This window comes from Delphinapterus leucas, chromosome 8 (assembly GCF_059928025.1).
Source record: "Delphinapterus leucas isolate spDelLeu-1000000601 "Yukka" chromosome 8, BTC_Dleu_Yukka2, whole genome shotgun sequence".
In the NCBI taxonomy this organism is placed as follows: domain Eukaryota; kingdom Metazoa; phylum Chordata; class Mammalia; order Artiodactyla; family Monodontidae; genus Delphinapterus; species Delphinapterus leucas.
The window spans coordinates 55370743-55390461 of record NC_143136.1 but is presented as its reverse complement, the minus strand read 5'-3'; the positions used below and the strand labels follow the sequence as shown (position 1 = coordinate 55390461).

Below are 19719 nucleotides of genomic sequence, written 5' to 3'. Positions count from 1 at the left end.
TAAAGTCATTGAAGGAAGTTTCTAGGCAGAGCCTGGATGACCATCTGTCAGGTGGATTCCTGCATTGGATGAGGGCAGGGTTGGTGGGAAATGGACCTGATGACCTTTCTAGGTGCTGCCATCAACTATTACGCGATACAGCACAGTCACTGAAACTTAGGTATGTATCGAATTTTCAAGAAACACAATATGATCCTATGGACAATTATGTTAGGGATGTAAATAGACTAGAAATGAATGTACCGCATTTAATTTTTAATTTATCTCAGGCAAATAATTTACTGATTCTAATATTGCAAAATGTTTTGGAATTACACCAAACATAACACAGCTGATAGTCTCCAGAAGTTGACATTTTAAGATATCAGGACATACAAATCACATTAGGCTAAATGTGCAATAAATTTACCACTACCCATATGGACGATGACATAGGAGTTGTATGTATAAAGTAAAATAACAAATATAGTTCAAATTATTTTCTTTTGGGTTTGAAGTAGATGGTGAGATTTCATGAAGCTCATTTACTGATAATTAAGTGCTACCCTAAGCACTTTACATCTGTGCTCTAGTTTACTCCTCACAACGCTAGGAGGTCCTGAGGCTAACAGGGATGGGGCAACTTGCTCAAGGTCACTGAGCTAACATGTAGCAGGCAAAGACTTGAACCTGCCTCAAAGGCTCTCTGATCTGGTGCCCCTCACCTAACACTAAACACTGTGCTTCCATTTCCCTCCCGTGTTTCCTTATTTGCAGGCAACACTGAAACTTCTGTTGCTGGAGTTTATACTGGTAAATGCGGGAGGAGGTTCTCTGAAGACTGCCTAGAAGACTAAGGCAAACTAATTTGAGTTTTTAAATGTGAATTGAACAAACCCAGCAGGGCTCTGTGAAGAGAGGTATATGTATGTTGCTACCGTTGTAAATGGGTTCAGTATTTCTGAAAGCTATCTGATAACTTGGAATGAGAGCTATAAAACTTTTCTTGCTCTTTGACTCAGTAATTTCCTTCTCTAGAATATACCCCAAGGAACTAACACAAAAGAAAAAGGTGACTTGTTCAAGATGTTCATTCAGGGGCTATTCATGTTAGTGAAAACCTGGAAACAACCCGAATTTCCAGTAATAGGACAGTGACTGTGCAAGCTCAACTACATAGAAAAAGAAGAAAACTTTATAATCTCTAAAAATGGCAAATGTAGACTACATTCACATGTGGACACATATGTAAGAAATTACTTTGAAAAGCAGAATACAAATTGGTATAAGCATAATCTTGTACAATCAAGTAAAACAGTATGTGCATAAACAATCACACAAGAGAATTGTGAATTTATAAAGAAGTATATCCCTCACTTCGTTTTTAAAACTCCAACAGTGAAACTGGCATATAGATTGTATTTAATAAAGACTTAGAGGGGCTTCCCTGGTGGCGCAGTGGTTGAGAGTCCGCCTGCCGATGCAGGGGACACGGGTTCGTGCCCCGGTCCAGGAAGATCCCATATGCCACGGAGCGGCTAGGCCCGTGAGCCATGGCCGCTGAGCCTGCATGTCCGGAGCCTGTGCTCCACAATGGGAGCGCCCACAGCAGTGAGAGGCCCACGTACCGCAATAAAAAATAAAAAATAATAATTAAAAAAAAAACCAAACCAAACAAAAAAAACTTAAAGACTTAAATTATACACAGGTAATTTCTTAACTGAGACCTGACTGTATCTTACATGTATTAATGTTGTTATCAGTAAAAGCTAATCTTTTATGAGGACTTACTAAGTGCTAGGTGCTTTTCCAAGTTCTTTCCTTGTATTTTCTCATTTAACCCCCTATAGCCTTAGGAGATACGTATTATTATTATAATCTCTCTCCTAAAAGGAGGAAATGGGAGCATAGAGAAGCTAAGTAACTTGCCCAAGGTTACACAGGCTATGGCTGAGATGGAACTTCAACCCAGGTAGACTCACTATCTGGACTGTATGTACCCATTATGCCACAATGTTTTCTCTTATTTGAAGAAAAGTTTCGAGATCTTGTTCTTTCCCATTAATGATTTCTAGATTTTGTTTTCTGCTTTTCTTCTTCATCACTCCTGTTTGGTTTACAATATATAGAATTCTTGCAGGAAAGAGCCAGAAACAAAATTTGAGATAAAAATATTCTCCATCCAGTGTCACCTGCAAGAACACAACCTACCTGCCCTAAGTGGTAAGGGTTTTTTTTCCAAGAAGTGAGACGAAAGTAGGGTTTTTTAATCAGGTGAGGAAATCGTAGAGCTTGGAAAATAAAATGTTACTGTGGGCACATGGGATAATTACAGAGGAGAAAAAATATAACATTTGAGCAAGGAAATACTCAAATGAAGTTAAACCTAAGAAATAAATTGGCTTGGGATAACTGACAAATATAGAATAACATTTTGAAACTCTTTGGGAAAACGATAGTTTAAAAAAAATTTTATGTTTACAGTTGCCTAGTTTCTTATACTTTGCAAAGTATTTGTTAATGATTACTGAATTCTCATACTGTAGAATGGTAGACAGTCTAGTCGACAGAAGAGGAAACAAAGTCAGAGGTTAAGTGGCTCACCCAGAGCAGGCTGCTTGTCTCTAGCCAAGCTGGAGCTCAGTCCCAGCTCTCGTACTCAGTAGAGCTAAGCATTGATGCTGTTCAAGACAGGGACAAAGCTCTGTACATACCTTCCCTTTAAACCATCCAGAGCTCATGAAGCCCTACATCATAAGTATAAATCCAATGAGAAAAGTCCAGAAAACAAATATAACATAAATGGAATCATAGATGAAAATTAAATATACAATGGGATCCTCTTAAATGAAGGAGACAGAGTGAAAGCAGGACTAATATCTGTGTATAAACTCAACGGTTTGGGAGATGTTGTGGGCATGTGGCTGTTATGTTTGGAAAGACAAAGCTCAAATCCTTCTATCTAAGTCCTTATAAGAGGCACATAATTATAGGACTCTGTCATCTTCGGTACAAAATGCACAAAATAAAATTTTTGTTCTATCTGTACATCCCATGGAAACATTTGCATAGTGAATGAGGTAGACTACATTTTATACGTTCCTAAACAGCCTCACCTTCTCACCTGGCTCTGTCTTAGGGAAGCCTACACTTTCTTCAGAGGTCAGATCAAAGCCTCTTCAGATTCTTCAAGTAAGACTCATCCTCCCTTTCCTAGGCCCTCACAACATGTCCTAGAACATCTTACTGCTGACCTTGCCTTCTTCCTTGTGCAGTTCCCTCATGGCATAGCACATCTGGGATTTATCTTTGTCTCTTACGGCCCCAACACAAGTGCCTTGAACACTGTAGTTGATTATTGAATTGGTAAGACCTTGCCTGAGGTCCTATCACGCTCTAAGAGTTTATAAACATTTTCTTGGATCTGGGTTGTTCAAATTTGACCACAGAAATGACCTCAATAAAGGATTCTCTTCACACTTAAAAAATCTTGTCTCCTTATAATCATATTTTATGTTGACCTTTTATACCAGAACATTTGTATTAATTTAATGCATTAGTAATCAGCACTGGCAAATAGCAACCTCATAGCCAGAAGGTTAAATTATAAAGTGTCTTTTATAATCAAGTAAGAATATGGCAGTCATCAAACTTAAACAAACTAACTTGAGATTTGCTTTTACCATAAATCTTATAAATAGTCCACCAGATTCTATTCAATATGAAGGTAAGAGATTCAAAGCCAGAACTTCAGCTCTTTGAAGGTCTCTCTTTAAAATGAGCTGGTGAATAAAATGCTGGTGAGAGAACTCAACATTTCAGAGCAAAAAGTACATCACTCTACCAAGGCCAACTGCTCTTCATGGACACAAATAATGTTCTTTTTATTAGCAATTTGGAATAACAATTAAAAACATTCATTTTATTGAGATTTTTATATAAAAACTGAGAAAACAATTCTTCACAGTAATTATGAAAATATGAGAAAGTGCTGAGCTTCTGAAACACAGTAATCTTCCTAACTCCCCTATCTTTCCCTGGGCCATGTGTGGTAGTGCTGTGATACTCAATTAAAAAGCTTATTTAGCCTGGAAGGGTGGGATAGGGAAGGTGGGAGGGAGGGAGACGCAAGAGGGAAGAGATATGGGAACATATGTATATGTATAACTGATTCACTTTGCTATAAAGCAGAAACGAACACACCATTGTAAAGCAATTATACTCCAATAAAGATGTAAAAAAGAAGACAAGCCACAAACTAAGAAAAAAATTGGTATTCAGAATATATAAGGAACGCCTACAAATTTATTAGAAAAAGATTTTTTTTTAAACCAAAAGCAAGTAGGTAAAAGACACAAGTAGATATTTCACAAAAGAGAAAAAACACACGGCCAATAAACATATGGAAAAAACAAAAAAAAGAACCACCTCATTAGTAATCAGGAAAACAAATTAAGATTCCAATGATATATCCTTTTATATCCACCTGATTCCACCCCCACCCCCCAAAATAGTTGATAATACCAAGTGTTAGTAAGCTAGAACTCTTTAAGCCCTACTGGAGGGAGCATACATTGATTTAACCACTTTGGAATACTAGCACTATTTGTAAAGTTGAATATTCACATAGCCTATGACCCAGCTGTTCCACTTGTAGGTATGCCAAGATATACAAAAGAATATTTATAGTTTATATTCTCTCACCCCCAAAAAAGACTGGAAACAACCCAAATATCTGTTGAAGGAAAATGAAATGAATTTTCATTTTGAATACATAAATAGTCACATGATGGAACATTACACAGCAATGCAAACAAGAGAACTACAGATACATATAACAACATGGATGAATTTTAGCAACGTCATACTAAGTAAAAAAAGCAACTTGTAGAAGATTACATTACAATACCATTTGTAAAAAAACTCCAAAACAAGCAAAATTAATCACTATGTTGTTTAGGGATTGTAAATATAAATTATTTTTTCATAAAGCAAAGGAATATCAATGAAAATTTAGTTTAGTGGTTATCCTTGGGTGTGGTAGAAGGCAGGGAAATGGGTTAGAAAAAGAGCACACACATTGATGTGATGGTACTGGCAGTATTCTTGGTGTTTTTTTAAAATATCGCAAATTATTTATGTTTTTAAAAAAAGGCTTATTTATAAGGAAGATAAAGACTAGGGAATAACAAGAATACTACTAGGGCTTGCAATGAAAAGTAAGCTAAGAAGAAGATGAAGTAATTATTTTCAATTATACCACATTCTACAAAATAGCAAAAAACTCCCATTACATTTTGTGTAATATGAGAAAAAGCTCTTTGATCCATGAATGGGCTAATCCAACAGCTATTCACATAATTCCTGTCCTTTTCAGGGAGAATAGCAATCAATGATCAAGAAGGAAAGTACAAGTCACAAAGAGCATGGAATCTTACTTTTTCATCATCTTCAGTAAATGGAGCACCTTCAGGAATCTTATTTATTGCTTGGGCCACACCGATAATCTCACCATCACTGCTTCGGATAGGCATGCACAGTAATGATTTTGTCTTGTATCCAGTTAGCTTGTCAATTTCATCATTGAATCTGCGATCCTAAAAATAAGACAGAGAGGGCATCATTAACTGCATTTGCATTGTTGTCAGGGAGAAGGAGAGAGAATGTTTCTGTGTGTGATACCTTATCACTGGGAACTTCACCCCGCGGATTTTTAATAACAAGAACAGATCTGATTTCATGTTGAATTCACCAAAGGAACGTAAATGAAAATAAATCACCACCATAGTTTTTAACCATGGTAAACGAAGAGAGAAACTTTAAACCCCACTACAACAATATATCAAAGTTGGGGAAGGGGCAAGTGTTTTTAATAGAACTTCACACTGTGCTATTTATTAAAATATGTTATTTCGCACAGACAACTGGCTATGAAGTATCATATAAGAAATATATATTAAGCATTATGAAAAAGTATGCAGAAAAAGCAATTATGTTTCCTCAGTCAAAATGATCCTGTGAAAAAAACAGAACTTATGGGCCCATACTGATACTTTTTAAACATTCTAAAAAATGTTTTTAATGTGGTGGGTACGGAGGAGGTAAAAGGCTTCTTTACACAATGTCAGCTAAAAAATGTAGAAGGGCTGATAAAATTATATAATACCTATTTTGCAACTACAGATACAATAATGGATACAGGCAAGGATCATCAATAGATGCCAATACCATTGGATGAAAAATTGTTAGTAAACAGGGTATTCACTTAGTCTCAAAGTGCCTCATTAAATTCAAAGAGAAAAAGATGTCTTTATCATTATCTAGTGGACATCATATTAAACAAGTAATCAAACTTAGCATCACCATTAATGAGACAAAACAGCACCATGTGCGCCTCCTGATGTGATGCAATAAGAAGGACACAGCGCCATCAAGAATGTGGAATGGGGCTTCCCTGGTGGCGCAGTGGTTGAGAGTCCACCTGCCAATGCAGGGGACACGGGTTCGTGCCGCAGAGTGGCTGGGCCCGTGAGCCATGGCTGCTGAGCCTGCGCGTCCAGAGCCTGTGATCCGCAACGGGAGAGGCCACAACAGTGAGAGGCCCATATACCGCAAAAAAAAAGAATGTGGAATGTTCTTGTCAAAGAGCTGAATCTGATCATTCAGGAAAAGAAAATTAAGAAAAATGCAGATTATTGCTCATTCCTTCAGAAGCCTGACCTGCACTTTTCAAAAATGTCAATATCATGAGAGATGAAATAAATTAAAAATAAAAATAAAGCCATGGGACCTGTGCTGGTTTAAAGAAGACTGAAGAGACCTGAAACTTAAATGAAATGTGAGATCCTTCATTGAAAATTGTTATGCAATTTGGGAGGGAGACAATTAGAGAAAGTTGAACAAGGACTTTACATTAGATAATATCATTGTATCAATATAAATTTTCTTGGGTGTGATAGTGGTATTGTAATTATATAGGAGAATGTTATTTTTAGGATATACATGCTAGAGTATGTTGAGGTGAAATGTCATACTACCTTCAACTTACTTTCAAATGGAAAGAAAGAGAAAGAAAGAAAAGGAAGGAAGGAAGGAAGGAAGGAAGGGAGGGAGGAAGGAAGGGAGGCAGAAAGAAAGGAAGAAAGAGAGGGACTTCCCTGGTGGTCCAGTAGTTAAGGCTCTGTGCTTCCATTGAAGGGGGCACGGTTTTGATCCCTGGTTGGGGAACTAAGATCCCACATGCTGAGTGGGCCAAAAAAAAAAAAAAAGAAAGAAGAAAGGAAAGGAAAGGAAAGGAAAGGAAGGGAACGGAACGGAAGGGAGAAAAAAGAAGGAAGAATGGAGAGTGAGAGAGAGAAAAGACTGGCTCCTAAAAGGGTAATAGGGACTAAAAACATTCCAAGGAAAAAGATAAACTGGATCCAGGCTCACTGCTTCAAGCCAGGGGCTGAAGTGAGGCTTCTCCCAATGCTCTTGATATTTCCTTGTTAAAAGAGGTTTAAAAATCAAAAACAGGGCTTCCCTGGTGGCGCAGTGGTTGAGAGTCCACCTGCCGACTCAGGGGACACGGGTTCGTGCCCCGGTCTGGGAAGATCCCACATGCCACGGAGCGGCTGGGCCCGTGAGCCATGGCCGCTGAGGCTGCGCGTCTGGAGCCTGTGCTCCACAACGGGAGAGGCCACAACAGTGAGAGGCCCGCGTACCAAGAAAAAAAAAAAAAAAATCAAAAACAAAGCACTGCTGTCGACCACCATAGAGAGCTATGAATTTTATCTGACTGAGGGCCTAGGAAGGCTGGCTGCGGACAAGGTGATAACTTCAAGACCAAACAGTGCTGGGCTTCTATGACCTCTGTGATATCCCCAATATCAAAAGACCTCTGTGATATCCCCAATATCAAAAGAACAGGAACCCTCTTTGTAATAAGGCCTGATTCTGGTCTGGGGCCTATGGAGGCCATTCTAAACCCTTAGTTAGGGAGAGGGGAGCCCTCAAGAGAGAGGGGAATCAAAACCCAGACAAAACCAAATCTCCTGCTCAAAATGAGCCTGCAACTAAACTTTCAGAAAAACACTAATTTGTATTCCTTTTTTTTCATTCACTGAGGAAACATTATGTGTCAGGCTGTGAGCTAGGAGATACAGCAGGAAACAGAAGCATCATCCCTGCCTTCAATGAACCTGAAATTTAGTAGATGAGGCAGATGACATATAAATGTATAATCATATATTGTGCTAAGTGATACTGAGGAAAAGACAAGGTACCACGAGAGAGGCTCAAAAGAAGGAACCTATTTTTATGGGGATCAAGGAAGTTCTCTCTGAAGACAGGACAAGTAAGCTGTGACTTGAGTCACGAGTAATAATTTGCCAGTCAAATAATGGTGGGATAAACTTTCCAGGAACCTGGAACAATGCACACGTGAAGGTCCTGAAGCAAGAAAAAGCTTAGTAATTTCCAAAAACTCAAAGGTCAAAGGCAAGAGCACAGGAAGCCACAGGGAAAATGGAAGAGGAAGGCAGGGGCCAGATGGTACCAAGTCTTACAGGACCAGACAGGAGTTATATTATTCCTAAATGCAATGGAAAATCACTGAAGATCTTGAAGCAGAAGGATGGTATGATTCATTATGCAGCACTTGGCATTCTCTGAAATCATCATCTTAGTTTATTTGTTCTCCCACCACTGGTATATAAGATCTGAGAGAGCAAAGCTTTTATTTCTCATTTACTACTTCATACTGGCTTACTAGAGGTGTTCCACAACACTTTCCCTGAGTAATAGGTGGTTTTTTTTTTAAAGACTGTGTTGTAATTATGCAAAATATTAGAAAGTTGAAAAGGCCCTAAGGCCCCACATTTCACTGTGATACTATTGTACATGTACAGAAGAGAGATGCACAAATGTTTACTGCAAGATCAACTATGAAAAGAAAAAAACTGGAAATCATTTGAATATTGGTCAATAGAAAGATAAACAAATTATGATGTCGTTTTGATATACTATACAACAATTTAAAGGAATCAGCTAAAGCTACTTGTATTAACATGAACAAACATCAAAAACATGTTAAATGAAACAAGCTGCAAACTCATACCATCTATATAATACCACCAAAATTTAAAAACAATACTAAATATTATGTATGGATTCATACATGTAGCAACAGTATAATGCATGCATGGGAATAATAAAGTCTGAATTGATATAAGTGGTTACCGCCAGGGAAGAAGGGAGGAAATAGCATGAGGGAGAGGTTAGAGGGAGGCTTCAATTCTAACAACACAATTTTCCTTCTTTAAAAAAAAACTGTGAAGCAAATGTAGTACAGTGCTAAAATTCTATAAACTTTGATGGTCTTATCTAAGGGTTTGAAATATTTTATAACAAAAAGTTTAAGACCAACTTTTAAAAGTTAAGAACTTTGTGGAAGATGATATAGGGCTGGAATAGGAGAAACCAGTAAGGAAATTTCAGTGGTCCAGGTTAGGCAAGAAGATGGTCTGGGTTAAAAGAAAAGCAATGGAGCTAAGGAAAAATAGATGGATATGTTGAGTCTACAGTACTTCCTAATGAATTGGTTGGTGATGGGGGTCTAGAGAAAGAAGAATGAATCTCAGGTTTTAATTTGAGAAACTATATAGATGAAAGTGCCATCTACTGGAATGGGGAAGTTTGAGATGAAGGTGAAAGTCTACATATAAAGAAAGTCAGGAAGGTTGATAAATCAGTGAGGTATATCCTGCAACCTAAAATCAGTGGTTCTCCACCCTGGCTGCATGTGAGAATTACCTGAGAAGGTTTTCAAAATACCAGTGCCTGGGCTTCACCCCATCCCAAATTGAACCAATCAATACTAAGCATTGGTTTTTAATTGGTTTTAAATGCTCATAGCTGATTCTCACATGAGAACAATTGTCCAAAATGATAAAGGGCTTAGTCACTAGTAAGATCAATAAAGTTCATTGATAAGAAAAGCCTTAAAATGGGGAGGAACAAAGAGAGTGGCATGTATTCTGGTGGTTACATATCATTGGTGTGGACCATGTGAGACGACTTGAAAATCCACTCTGGAATAGGCAAGCCTTTCTACTCTTACCTTTGTGATAGTCTGTATCTCTGGAGAAGGGCGTCATCCACCAAAGGCCAACTCTGAGTAAATCAACCACCAAGACTGTGGGGTATTCATTGCCAAAATATCCAAAGCCACATGACAACAATAGATACAGGGGTGCTTCATCATGACCAGGGGAAACAAAAATAGAGTAAACCCTCCTCACCATCTCTCCAACTCTCTACACTCACCTGATAAACTTGTAACTTGAGGAGAAAAAGATAATTATGTTGATATATGTGGTAAGTGTTAATCTTCTAATTTAAAAGCTGGGAAGATAAATTTATTTCATTAAATCATAATGGTTTTTTAAAAATAATGCATCATAAAACATACTTTGTCCATGTCTTCATTACACTATTTATGGGATTATTCTCACAAATTAACTCAAAACTTGATATAATCCATCTAATGAGAGGTCAGAAGAGCTGATACAATTGCATACTTTACAATTATATTAATCTCTAGATTAATTTTCCAATTTAAGAAAATGAAGAAAGCTGAGCCCAAAATCGAGGTATAAATTAATCATAGGAGATGAAGAAAACTAAGGAAATAATTAGATAAAGGAACATATTACTCTGATGTTACAGAGAGAGGGAAAGTTTAAAAATGGAAGATAGCAAAAAATAGATTTTGCTAGCCAAGCAATGACCACAAATGAGTATAGTAGTAAAGGAAACATAGGGCATTGTGGAACACACAGTCTGAGGGAGGGGGGGCGGCGTGGGGGAATCTCCCAAGGAAAGTGAAATTTTTAAGCTGACAGCCAAAGGATTGGTTTCCCAGGAAGAGGGAATAGTATTCAAAATTCAGAGGCAATAGGAAGCTGGTGAATTTGAGGAACTGAAAAAAGTTGAAGATGGTTCTCAAGGGAAGAGTCAGAGATGGAACAAAAAAGACCAGCTGGAAGCTGAAGAAGGGGTGCTTAGCGACCAGGTTTTGAACTGTAAATTTACCATAGAGGAAGAGGGAGTCACTAGAGGGTTTTAAGAAGGTAGGTGGGAGTAATATGGATGATTCTTCATTTTCAAAAGAGTTATTATGGCTTACAGGTAAAGAATGAATGGGAGGCAAGAAGTCTAGGTGAGAGATAAACCATCTCTGGACTGGGATGGTGGCTATTGGTGGTAGGGGTGATGGGAAAGGACTGAGTTGAAAGATACTTCGGAGGTAGAATCACTAGGACTTGCTGATTAATTTGATGTAAGGTTGCTAATGCTAGAGAAGTAAAAGATAGCTGCATATAGCCAGTGCAGGTACCTGGGTGAGTGGTAGATTCCCTGAGTGAGGAACACAGGGAGGGGACAGCTTCTGAGGGGGTAATAGGAGTTCCCTTGTGGATGTTTTGAGGTTTAGTTAACTACGGGCCATCCACATGGTGGTATTGCCCCCAAAGTAGTTTGAGATATAGGTAGGTAGGTAGATAGATAGATATATAGATAGGTGTTTTAATTTCAGGAAAAGGAAGGCAAGGAAGAGACTAATTAGATAAGAATGAGAGATTCTGCTCAATAACTTCACTTGAGGTCTTCACCACACTCACCAGCAAAGCTTCACAGAAGGCCAGGCACAGAGGTGACAGGAGCAATGAGAAGGTAGAAACATTGGGCCTACTTACTGCTGGAGATGGAAACTTAGTAGGAAACTAACAAACGCCTCTAGGTCTATAATGAAATATCACATTGAGAATGGTGTCCAATTTTTATTCATCTCCCTTAGGACAAAAAAATAAGAAATGATCTACAACAGGAGAGATTTCTAATAAATTAAAGGGCTTCTTTAATAAGGTTGTTAAAATCTGGAATGAGTTTCTTATGAATGTGGCAGACTCTTTTTTGCTTCGAGTATTTTTATGTCATAATATTTTTCGTATCACAGATACTTTAAGTATAACTGTTCTTGAGAAGTGCAGGGATCTTCTCAGTGCTGTTGTGTAGACCTACTTTTTGCATGTGACACTCAGCTATGATTTTTAATATTTAAAAAGATAAAGTCATAAGGCCAAAAGCAATTTTGAATTTTTAGCAATGGAACTGACCTGTGCCCGCTAGAGAGAGAACAGTAAGTGCATGTACTTCTGACCCAGGACCTTGCAATTGCAGCCTCCTCTGCACATTCCTGAGTTGAATATGATGCCACAGAACACACCCAGAAAGCGGATCCCACCTGCAAAGTCCACTAAGGCTGTAGAAAGAACCAACTTCTGAAGTCTGAGCTTGCAGGTCCTTGAAAAAAGAGCTATGTTCACTGCACTCGAGAATCCCAGCCAGCCCCAGGGAGACATATTTTTGAGGCACATAAGAAGCCTCAAAGCAAAAGGGAAACTATCCACTCTTCTTTTCACTTTCTCAGAGAAGTCACTCAAGGCTCCCTAAGGCAGGAGCCAGAGCTAAGAATCTATTCAGACTCATAGCAAGGATGGGTCACATAAGATCTCTTTTACCCTCTCTGTGTTTAAGGTTTCTCTCCCCAACACTTTATAGTAAAATTATCCAGTGCTCATGATTAAGCCAAGAACTAGTCTTGACCACCATTTAACCTATAAGGGTGATTGTTTTAACCACAATTTCAACTTTACCTTGGGTCCTTCAGAGCCAAGATGATCAAACTCTTCAAGTCTGAGAACATCCACATGATGAGAACTATGTTTTTAGAACATATGGATGAGAAAACATGTAAATGCAAAAAGCTCCTCTTAACTCCACGAAATGTTTAATGAATTTGTATCTGAGTTACTGTGTCCATAAATTATAGAGGAAAAGTAATAGAAGATGTGTGTATATATGGCAATTCTTCAGTCTACAAACACTGTTAGGTATTCATAAGAATAGAGCAGTGGTTGGCAACTGTTCCTAACATTGGAATCACTTGAGGAGCTTTAGGTAACTACTGATGCCCTAGCCCCATTCTGACTGATTAAATCATAATCGGTGGGAGGAGGGGTTGTGCAGGGGATCTGACTTCTAACTGTTGGTCCGGGTTAAGAACCACTGAATCAAAGGTCCCTTAATAAATCCAAGGCCTCCAGAGGTCTGAGGGGTCTTGTAAACCACTGCTTTAGAGCTTTCAGAATAAGATTGTTCGTTAGCTTTTGTTTTGTTTCAGTTTGTTATGTTTTCCATCCACTCTCCTCATAGGCTTAATACACTGGGCCTGCATACCTTACGCAGAGCCCTCCTATCCTCCCCACAACAAAGAAAGGTTTGGAGACCAAGTTCAGTCCCGCATTTCATCTACATCTTCCTTCAAATGCCTTATGGAGCTGCAATGTAGAGAAGTTAATGGAAATATAAAATATAAAATGAATATACCATTGAAACTCAAACCAAAGGATTGCCCACTATCTGAAGCTTAAAAGAAAATTGCTTTTATTGGTACATCAATTAGTAACACTCATTTAATTCCAATTCATAAAAGCATCTCCTTACATTTATGACTGATCATAAACATCACTTATTTTCCAAAAACTGCTTGGAAAGCTAAGCTCTCAAAAATTTTGATTAGTCTTTAATCATTTGAAATGTACTATTCTGCTTTTCTCCATACAAGGAAGCATAACTAATTGTTCTGAACTGATGGAAGGCTTGAGAATATACTGCACAAAAACAAAGACACAGCATATGGTAAGTAGATAGCTAACGCTTTGGGCATCCTAATTTGATACTTGCCGAGAAAAAGTGCAAAGTTATCATGGTTGTTCCTAATATGTATTCATAGAATGTCATTGCTCAACAGCAAACAAAAATCTTGTCTCTGAATTCTTTCAAAAAGAAACGTGTATAGCTTTAAATAGTATAAAATATTACCAAAAAGTATGTATGTTTTTGAAACGTCACTCTTTTATGGACCTGAAGTGGTGTGGTAGGTGGTGGAGCAGTTTATAAATATGTACAGGTCACCTCTATTTGATTAATGCTTAATGGGCACACTTTCAATTAAGTCTTCCAAGCTGAATTAGTGGTTAACAGACACCATAAAAGAATTTAATATGAGGTTTAGAAAGAGCCATTGTTATTACCAAGTCACTGTACTTTAGGTGCGTTTCTAAAGTAAACTTGGCTTGCTGATCTTATTTCTTTGTTCTGCCTTTCTTAGTTGGCACTTTTCTTTGGTCCTGTCTTATTGTTGTCATCATGACTATTATTATTTATCTTTCTTATGAGAAATACAAATATATCTCAAGGCATATAAGACACAGGAAAATGGAAGAACCACAGCACAGGTGAAACCAAAGTTGGTGAGGTGGTATGAAAGAAAATGGTGAAATCTTAAACTTCTTTAATACATAGCACAGATATCTACTAAGGATATACTGTAAGTGTGCAGATAAATTGTATGTAGAGTTAAAATTCAACTCCATTTCTATAAGATTTATTGTGTATAATTAAAATGTCTGAGCCAAAGACCAGTATCTGAAGAGATAGACATAGGAAGAGTCAGCTGGCCAGAAGCACCTTTCTTCCTGTCACAGTGGAGCCATCTAAGAACTTTGGTGAATCAGGGAGGTGAGGCTACAGGTGGAACCAAGAAGGCCATGAAGTCTATAAATATGGACAAGGGATTGTCAACATGGAGTTGTGATTCAAAGCCAAACAGTCAGGAACCAGGGAATATAGGGAAAGCCAAGGTCAAAAGAGTGATGCATGAAAAGCCAGATCTGAATCAGGGGTACAGATTAACAGAGACACACCAGAGATTTGGTCTCATTTATTTGTTAAAACCTAACAAGGATCATAGAAAAAGAGATCAGATTTGTGGTTACCAGAGGCAGGGCATGGGGGCAGGGGGAATTGGATGAAGGTAGTCAAAAGGCACAAACTTCCAGTTATCAGACAAATAAGCACTAGGGATACCATGTACAACATCATATAATGAAAACTGTGTGTGTCATATTTCAAAGTTAAGAGAGGAAATCTTAAGACTTCTCATTACAAGGGAAAATTTATTTTCTACTTCTTTAGTTTTGTATCTATACAAGATGATGGATGTTCACTAAACTTACTGTGGTAATCATTTTATGATGTATTTCAGTCAAATCATTACGCTGTACACCTTAAACTTATACAGTGCTGTATGTCAATTAAATCTGGATAAAACTGAAAGGAAAATTAAATAAAAGCTCTGGATTTAAAAAAAAAACCCAACAAGGACCACCTCCAACAGAAAGCCTATTTTACTCTTCCCAATGTGACCAATTGAGACAACCAGAAAAGTTGGCCCCCAAATGTAACTAATTGGTAAACAGCTGTATCAATAAGATTGTGACTTTCCCACATTTATGGCAAATACACTAATTTCTAGTATCAAAGTGTGTAAGTTATATTTTAATACATATTTTATTAAGGTTTTACTATTAATATGTGGAAGTTACTGTTTTTGTTTGACAGAAGTTTAACGTTAAAAAGTAATCTTAGACTTCTCCTCGGACAATTGGTGAAAAAAGTGGCCTACACCATTCAGAGTCACATTGTTGTTGCTGAAATAGAAGCCCAGAGAGAGCCGTGTGGCTGAGAGGGTCTTGGTGCTCTGGCGGGGTGTCAGGTCTGTGCCTCTGCGGTAGGAGAGCCAAGTTCAGGACATTGGTCCACCAAAGATCTCCGGGCTCCATGTAATGTCAAATGGCGAAAGCTCTCCCATCTCAATGCTAAGACCCAGCTCCACTCAATGACCAGCAAAATACAATGCTGGACACCCTATGCCAAACAATTAGCAAGACAGGAACACATCCCCACCCATTAGCAGAGAGGCTGCCTAAAATCATAATAAGGTAACAGACGCCCCAAAACACACTACCAGAAACAATCCTGCCCACCAGAAACACAAGATCAAGCCTCATCCACCAGAACACAGGCACCAGTCCGCTCCACCAGGAAGCCTACACAACCCACTGAAAAAACCGTAGCCACTGCAGGCAGACACCAAAAATGACAGGAACTATGAACCTGCAGTCTGCGAAAAGGAGACTCCAAACACAGTAAGTTAAGCAAAATGAGAAGACAGAGAAATACACAGCAGATGAAGGAGCAAGGTAAAAACCCACCAGACCAAACAAATGAGGAGGAAATGGGAAGTCTACCTGAAAAAGAATTCAGAGTAATGACAGTATCCAAAACCTTGAAACTAGAATGGAGAAAATACAAGGAACGTTTAACACAGACCTAGAAGAACTAAAGAGCAAACAGTGATGAACAACACAATAAATGAAATTAAAAATTCTCTAGAAGGAATCAAGAGCAGAAAAACTGAGGGAGAAGAACAGATAAGTGACCTGGAAGATGAAGGAGTGGAAATAACTACCACAGAGCAGAATAAAGAAAAAAGAATGAAAAGAACTGAGGACAGTCTCAGAGACCTCTGGGACAACATTAAATGCACCAACATTCGAATTATAGGGATCCCAGAAACGAAGAGAAAATGAAAAGGACTGAAAAAACATCTGAAGAGATTATAGTTGAAAACTTCCCTAATACGCGAAAGGAAAGAGTCAACCAAGTCCTGGAAGCACAAAGAGCCCCATACAGGATAAATCCAAGGAGAAACATGCCAAGACACATATTAATCAAACTATCAAAAGTTAAATACAAAGACAAAATATTAAAAGCAACAAGGGAGGGCTTCCCTGGTGGCGCAGTGGTTGAGAGTCCGCCTGCCGATGCAGGGGACACGGGTTCATGCCCAGGTCCAGGAAGATCACACATGCCGTGGAGCGGCTAGGCCCGTGAGCCATGGCTGCTGAGCCTGCGCGTCCAGAGCCTGTGCTCCGCAATGGGAGAGACCACAACAGTGTGAGGCCCGTGTACGGCAAAAAAAAAAAAAAGCAACAAGGGAAATCCAACAAATAACATACAAGGGAATCCTCATAAGGTTAACAGCTGATTTTTCAGCAGAAACTCTGCAAGCCAGAAGGGAGTGGCAGGACATATTTAAAGTGATAAAAGGGAAAAACCTACTACCAAGATTACTCTACCAAGCATGAATCTCATTCAGATTTGACAGAGAAATTAAAACCTTTACAGACAAGCAAAAGCTAAGAGAATTCAGGAGCACCAAACGAGCATTACAACAAATGCTAAAGGAACTTCTCTGGGCAGGAAACTCAAGAGAAGGAAAAGACCTACAATAACAAACCCAAAACAATTGAGAAAATGGTAATAGGGACATACATATTGATAATTACCTTAAATGTAAATGGATTAAATGCTCCAACCAAAAGACAGAGACTGGCTGAATGGATACACAAACAAGACCCGTATATATGCTGTTTACAAGAGACCCACTTCAGACCTAGGGACACATACAGACTGAAAGTAAGGGGATGGAAAAAGATATTACATGCAAATGGAAATCAAAAGAAAGCTGGAGTAGCAATTCTCATATCAGACAATAGAGACTTTAAAATAAAGACTATTAAAAGAGACAAAGAAGGACACTACATAATGATAAACAGATCAATCCAAAAAGAGGGTATAACAATTGTAAAAATTCATGCACCCAACAAAGGAGTACCTCAATACATAAGGCAAATGCTAACAGCCATAAAAGGGGAAATTGACAGTAACACAATCAGAGTAGGGGACTTTAGCAGCCCACTTTCACAAATGGACAGTCATGCAAAATGAAAATAAATAAGGAAACACAAGCTTTAAATGACACACTAAACAAGATGGCCTTAATTGATATGTATAGGACATTCCATCCAAAAACAACAGAATACACTTTTGTATAGGACATTCCATCCAAAAACAACAGAATACACTTTCTTCTCAGGTGCTCATTGAACATTCTCCAGGATAGATCATATCTTGGGTTACAAATCAAGCCTTGGTAAATTTAAGAAAATTGAAATCGTATCAAGTACTTTCTCTGGCCACAACACTATGAGACTAGATACCAATTACAGGAAAAACACTAAAAAATACAAACACATGGAGCCTAAACAATATGTTGCTAAATAACCAAGAGATCACTGAAGAAATCTAAGAGTAAATTTTAAAATACCTAGAAACAAATGACAATGAAAACAAGATGACCCAAAACTTATGGGATGCAGCAAAAGCAGTTCTAAGAGGGAAGTTTATAGCAATATAATCCTACCTTAAGAAACAAGAAAAATCTCAAACAAAAAAACCTTACACCTAAAGCAATTAGAGAAAGGAGAACAAAAATACCCGAAGTTAGCAGAAGGAAAAAAATCATAAACATCAGATCAGAGATAAATGAAAAAGAAATGAAGGAAACAATAGCAAAGATCAATAAAAGTAAAAGCTGGTTCTTTTGCAAAGAGAAACAAAATTGAAAACCATTAACCAGACTCATCAAGGAAAAAAGGGAGAAGACTCAAAAAAATAGAAATAGAAATGAAAAAGGAGAAGTAACAACTGACACTGCAGAAACACAAAAGATCATGAGAGATTACTATAAGCAACTACAGGCCAATAAAACAGACAACCTGGAAGAAATGGACAAATTCTTAGAAAAGCACAACCTTCTGAGACTGAACCAGGAAGAAACAGAAAATATAAACAGACTAATCAGAAAATACAAATAGACCAAACAAGACCAGATGGCTTCACAGGCGAATTCTATCAAACATTTAGAGAAGAGCTAGCACCTATCCTGCTCAAACTCTTCCAAAATATAGCAGAGGGAGTAACACCCCAAACTCATTCTACGAGGCGACCATCACCCTGATACCAAAACCAAACAAAGATGTCACAAAGAAAGAAAACTACAGGCCAATATCACTGATGAACATAGATGCAAAAATCCTCAACAAAATACTAGCAAACAGATTCCAACAGCACATTAAAAGGATCATACACCATGACCAAGTGGGGTTTATCCCAGGAATGCAAGAATTCTTCAATATATGCAAAACTACCACTGTGATACACCATATTAACAAACTGAAGGAGAAAAACCATATGATCATCTCAATAAATGCAGAAAAAGCTTTTGACAAAATCCAACACCCATTTATGATAAAAACCCTCCAGAAAGTAGGCATAGAGGGAACTTACCCCAACATAATAAAGGCCATATATCACAAACCCACAGCCAACATCGTTCTCAATGGTGAAAAACTGAAACCAATTCCTCTAAGATAAGGAACAAGACAAGGTTGTCCACTCTCACCACTATTATGCAACATAGTTTTGGAAGTTTTAGCTACAGCAATCAAAGAAGAAAAAGAAATAAAAGGAATCCAAATTGGAAAAGAAGAAGTAATAAAACATTCATTGTTTACAGATGACATGATACTATACATAGAGAATCCTAAAGATGCTACCAGAAAACTACTAGAGCTAATCAATGAATTTGGTAAAGTAGCAGGATACAAAGTTAATGCACGAAAGTCTCTTGCATTCCTATACACTAATGATGAAAAATCTGAAAGAGAAATTAAGGAAACACTCCCATTTACCACTGCAACAAAAAGAATAAAATATCTAGGAATAAACCTACCTAGGGAGACAAAAGACCTGCATGCAGAAAACTATAAGACACCGATGAAAGAAGTTAAAGATGATCCAAACAGATGGAGAGATATACTATGTCCTTGGATTGGAAGACTCAACATTGTGAAAATGACTCTACTACCCAAAGCAATCTACAGATTCAAT

At 37.9% G+C, this 19719-nt stretch overlaps 1 protein-coding gene across 1 annotated transcript in view; it reads right to left on the bottom strand.

Moving 5' to 3' along the window:
• The window catches only part of PDE11A (phosphodiesterase 11A), a 168643-nt gene that overhangs the window by 110994 nt on the left and 37930 nt on the right, over positions 1-19719 (bottom strand). The window contains exon 2 of the mRNA XM_089915919.1: positions 5418-5576. Within this exon, the coding sequence (XP_089772045.1) occupies positions 5418-5576 (159 nt within the window). The remainder of the gene's footprint in view (positions 1-5417; positions 5577-19719) is intronic.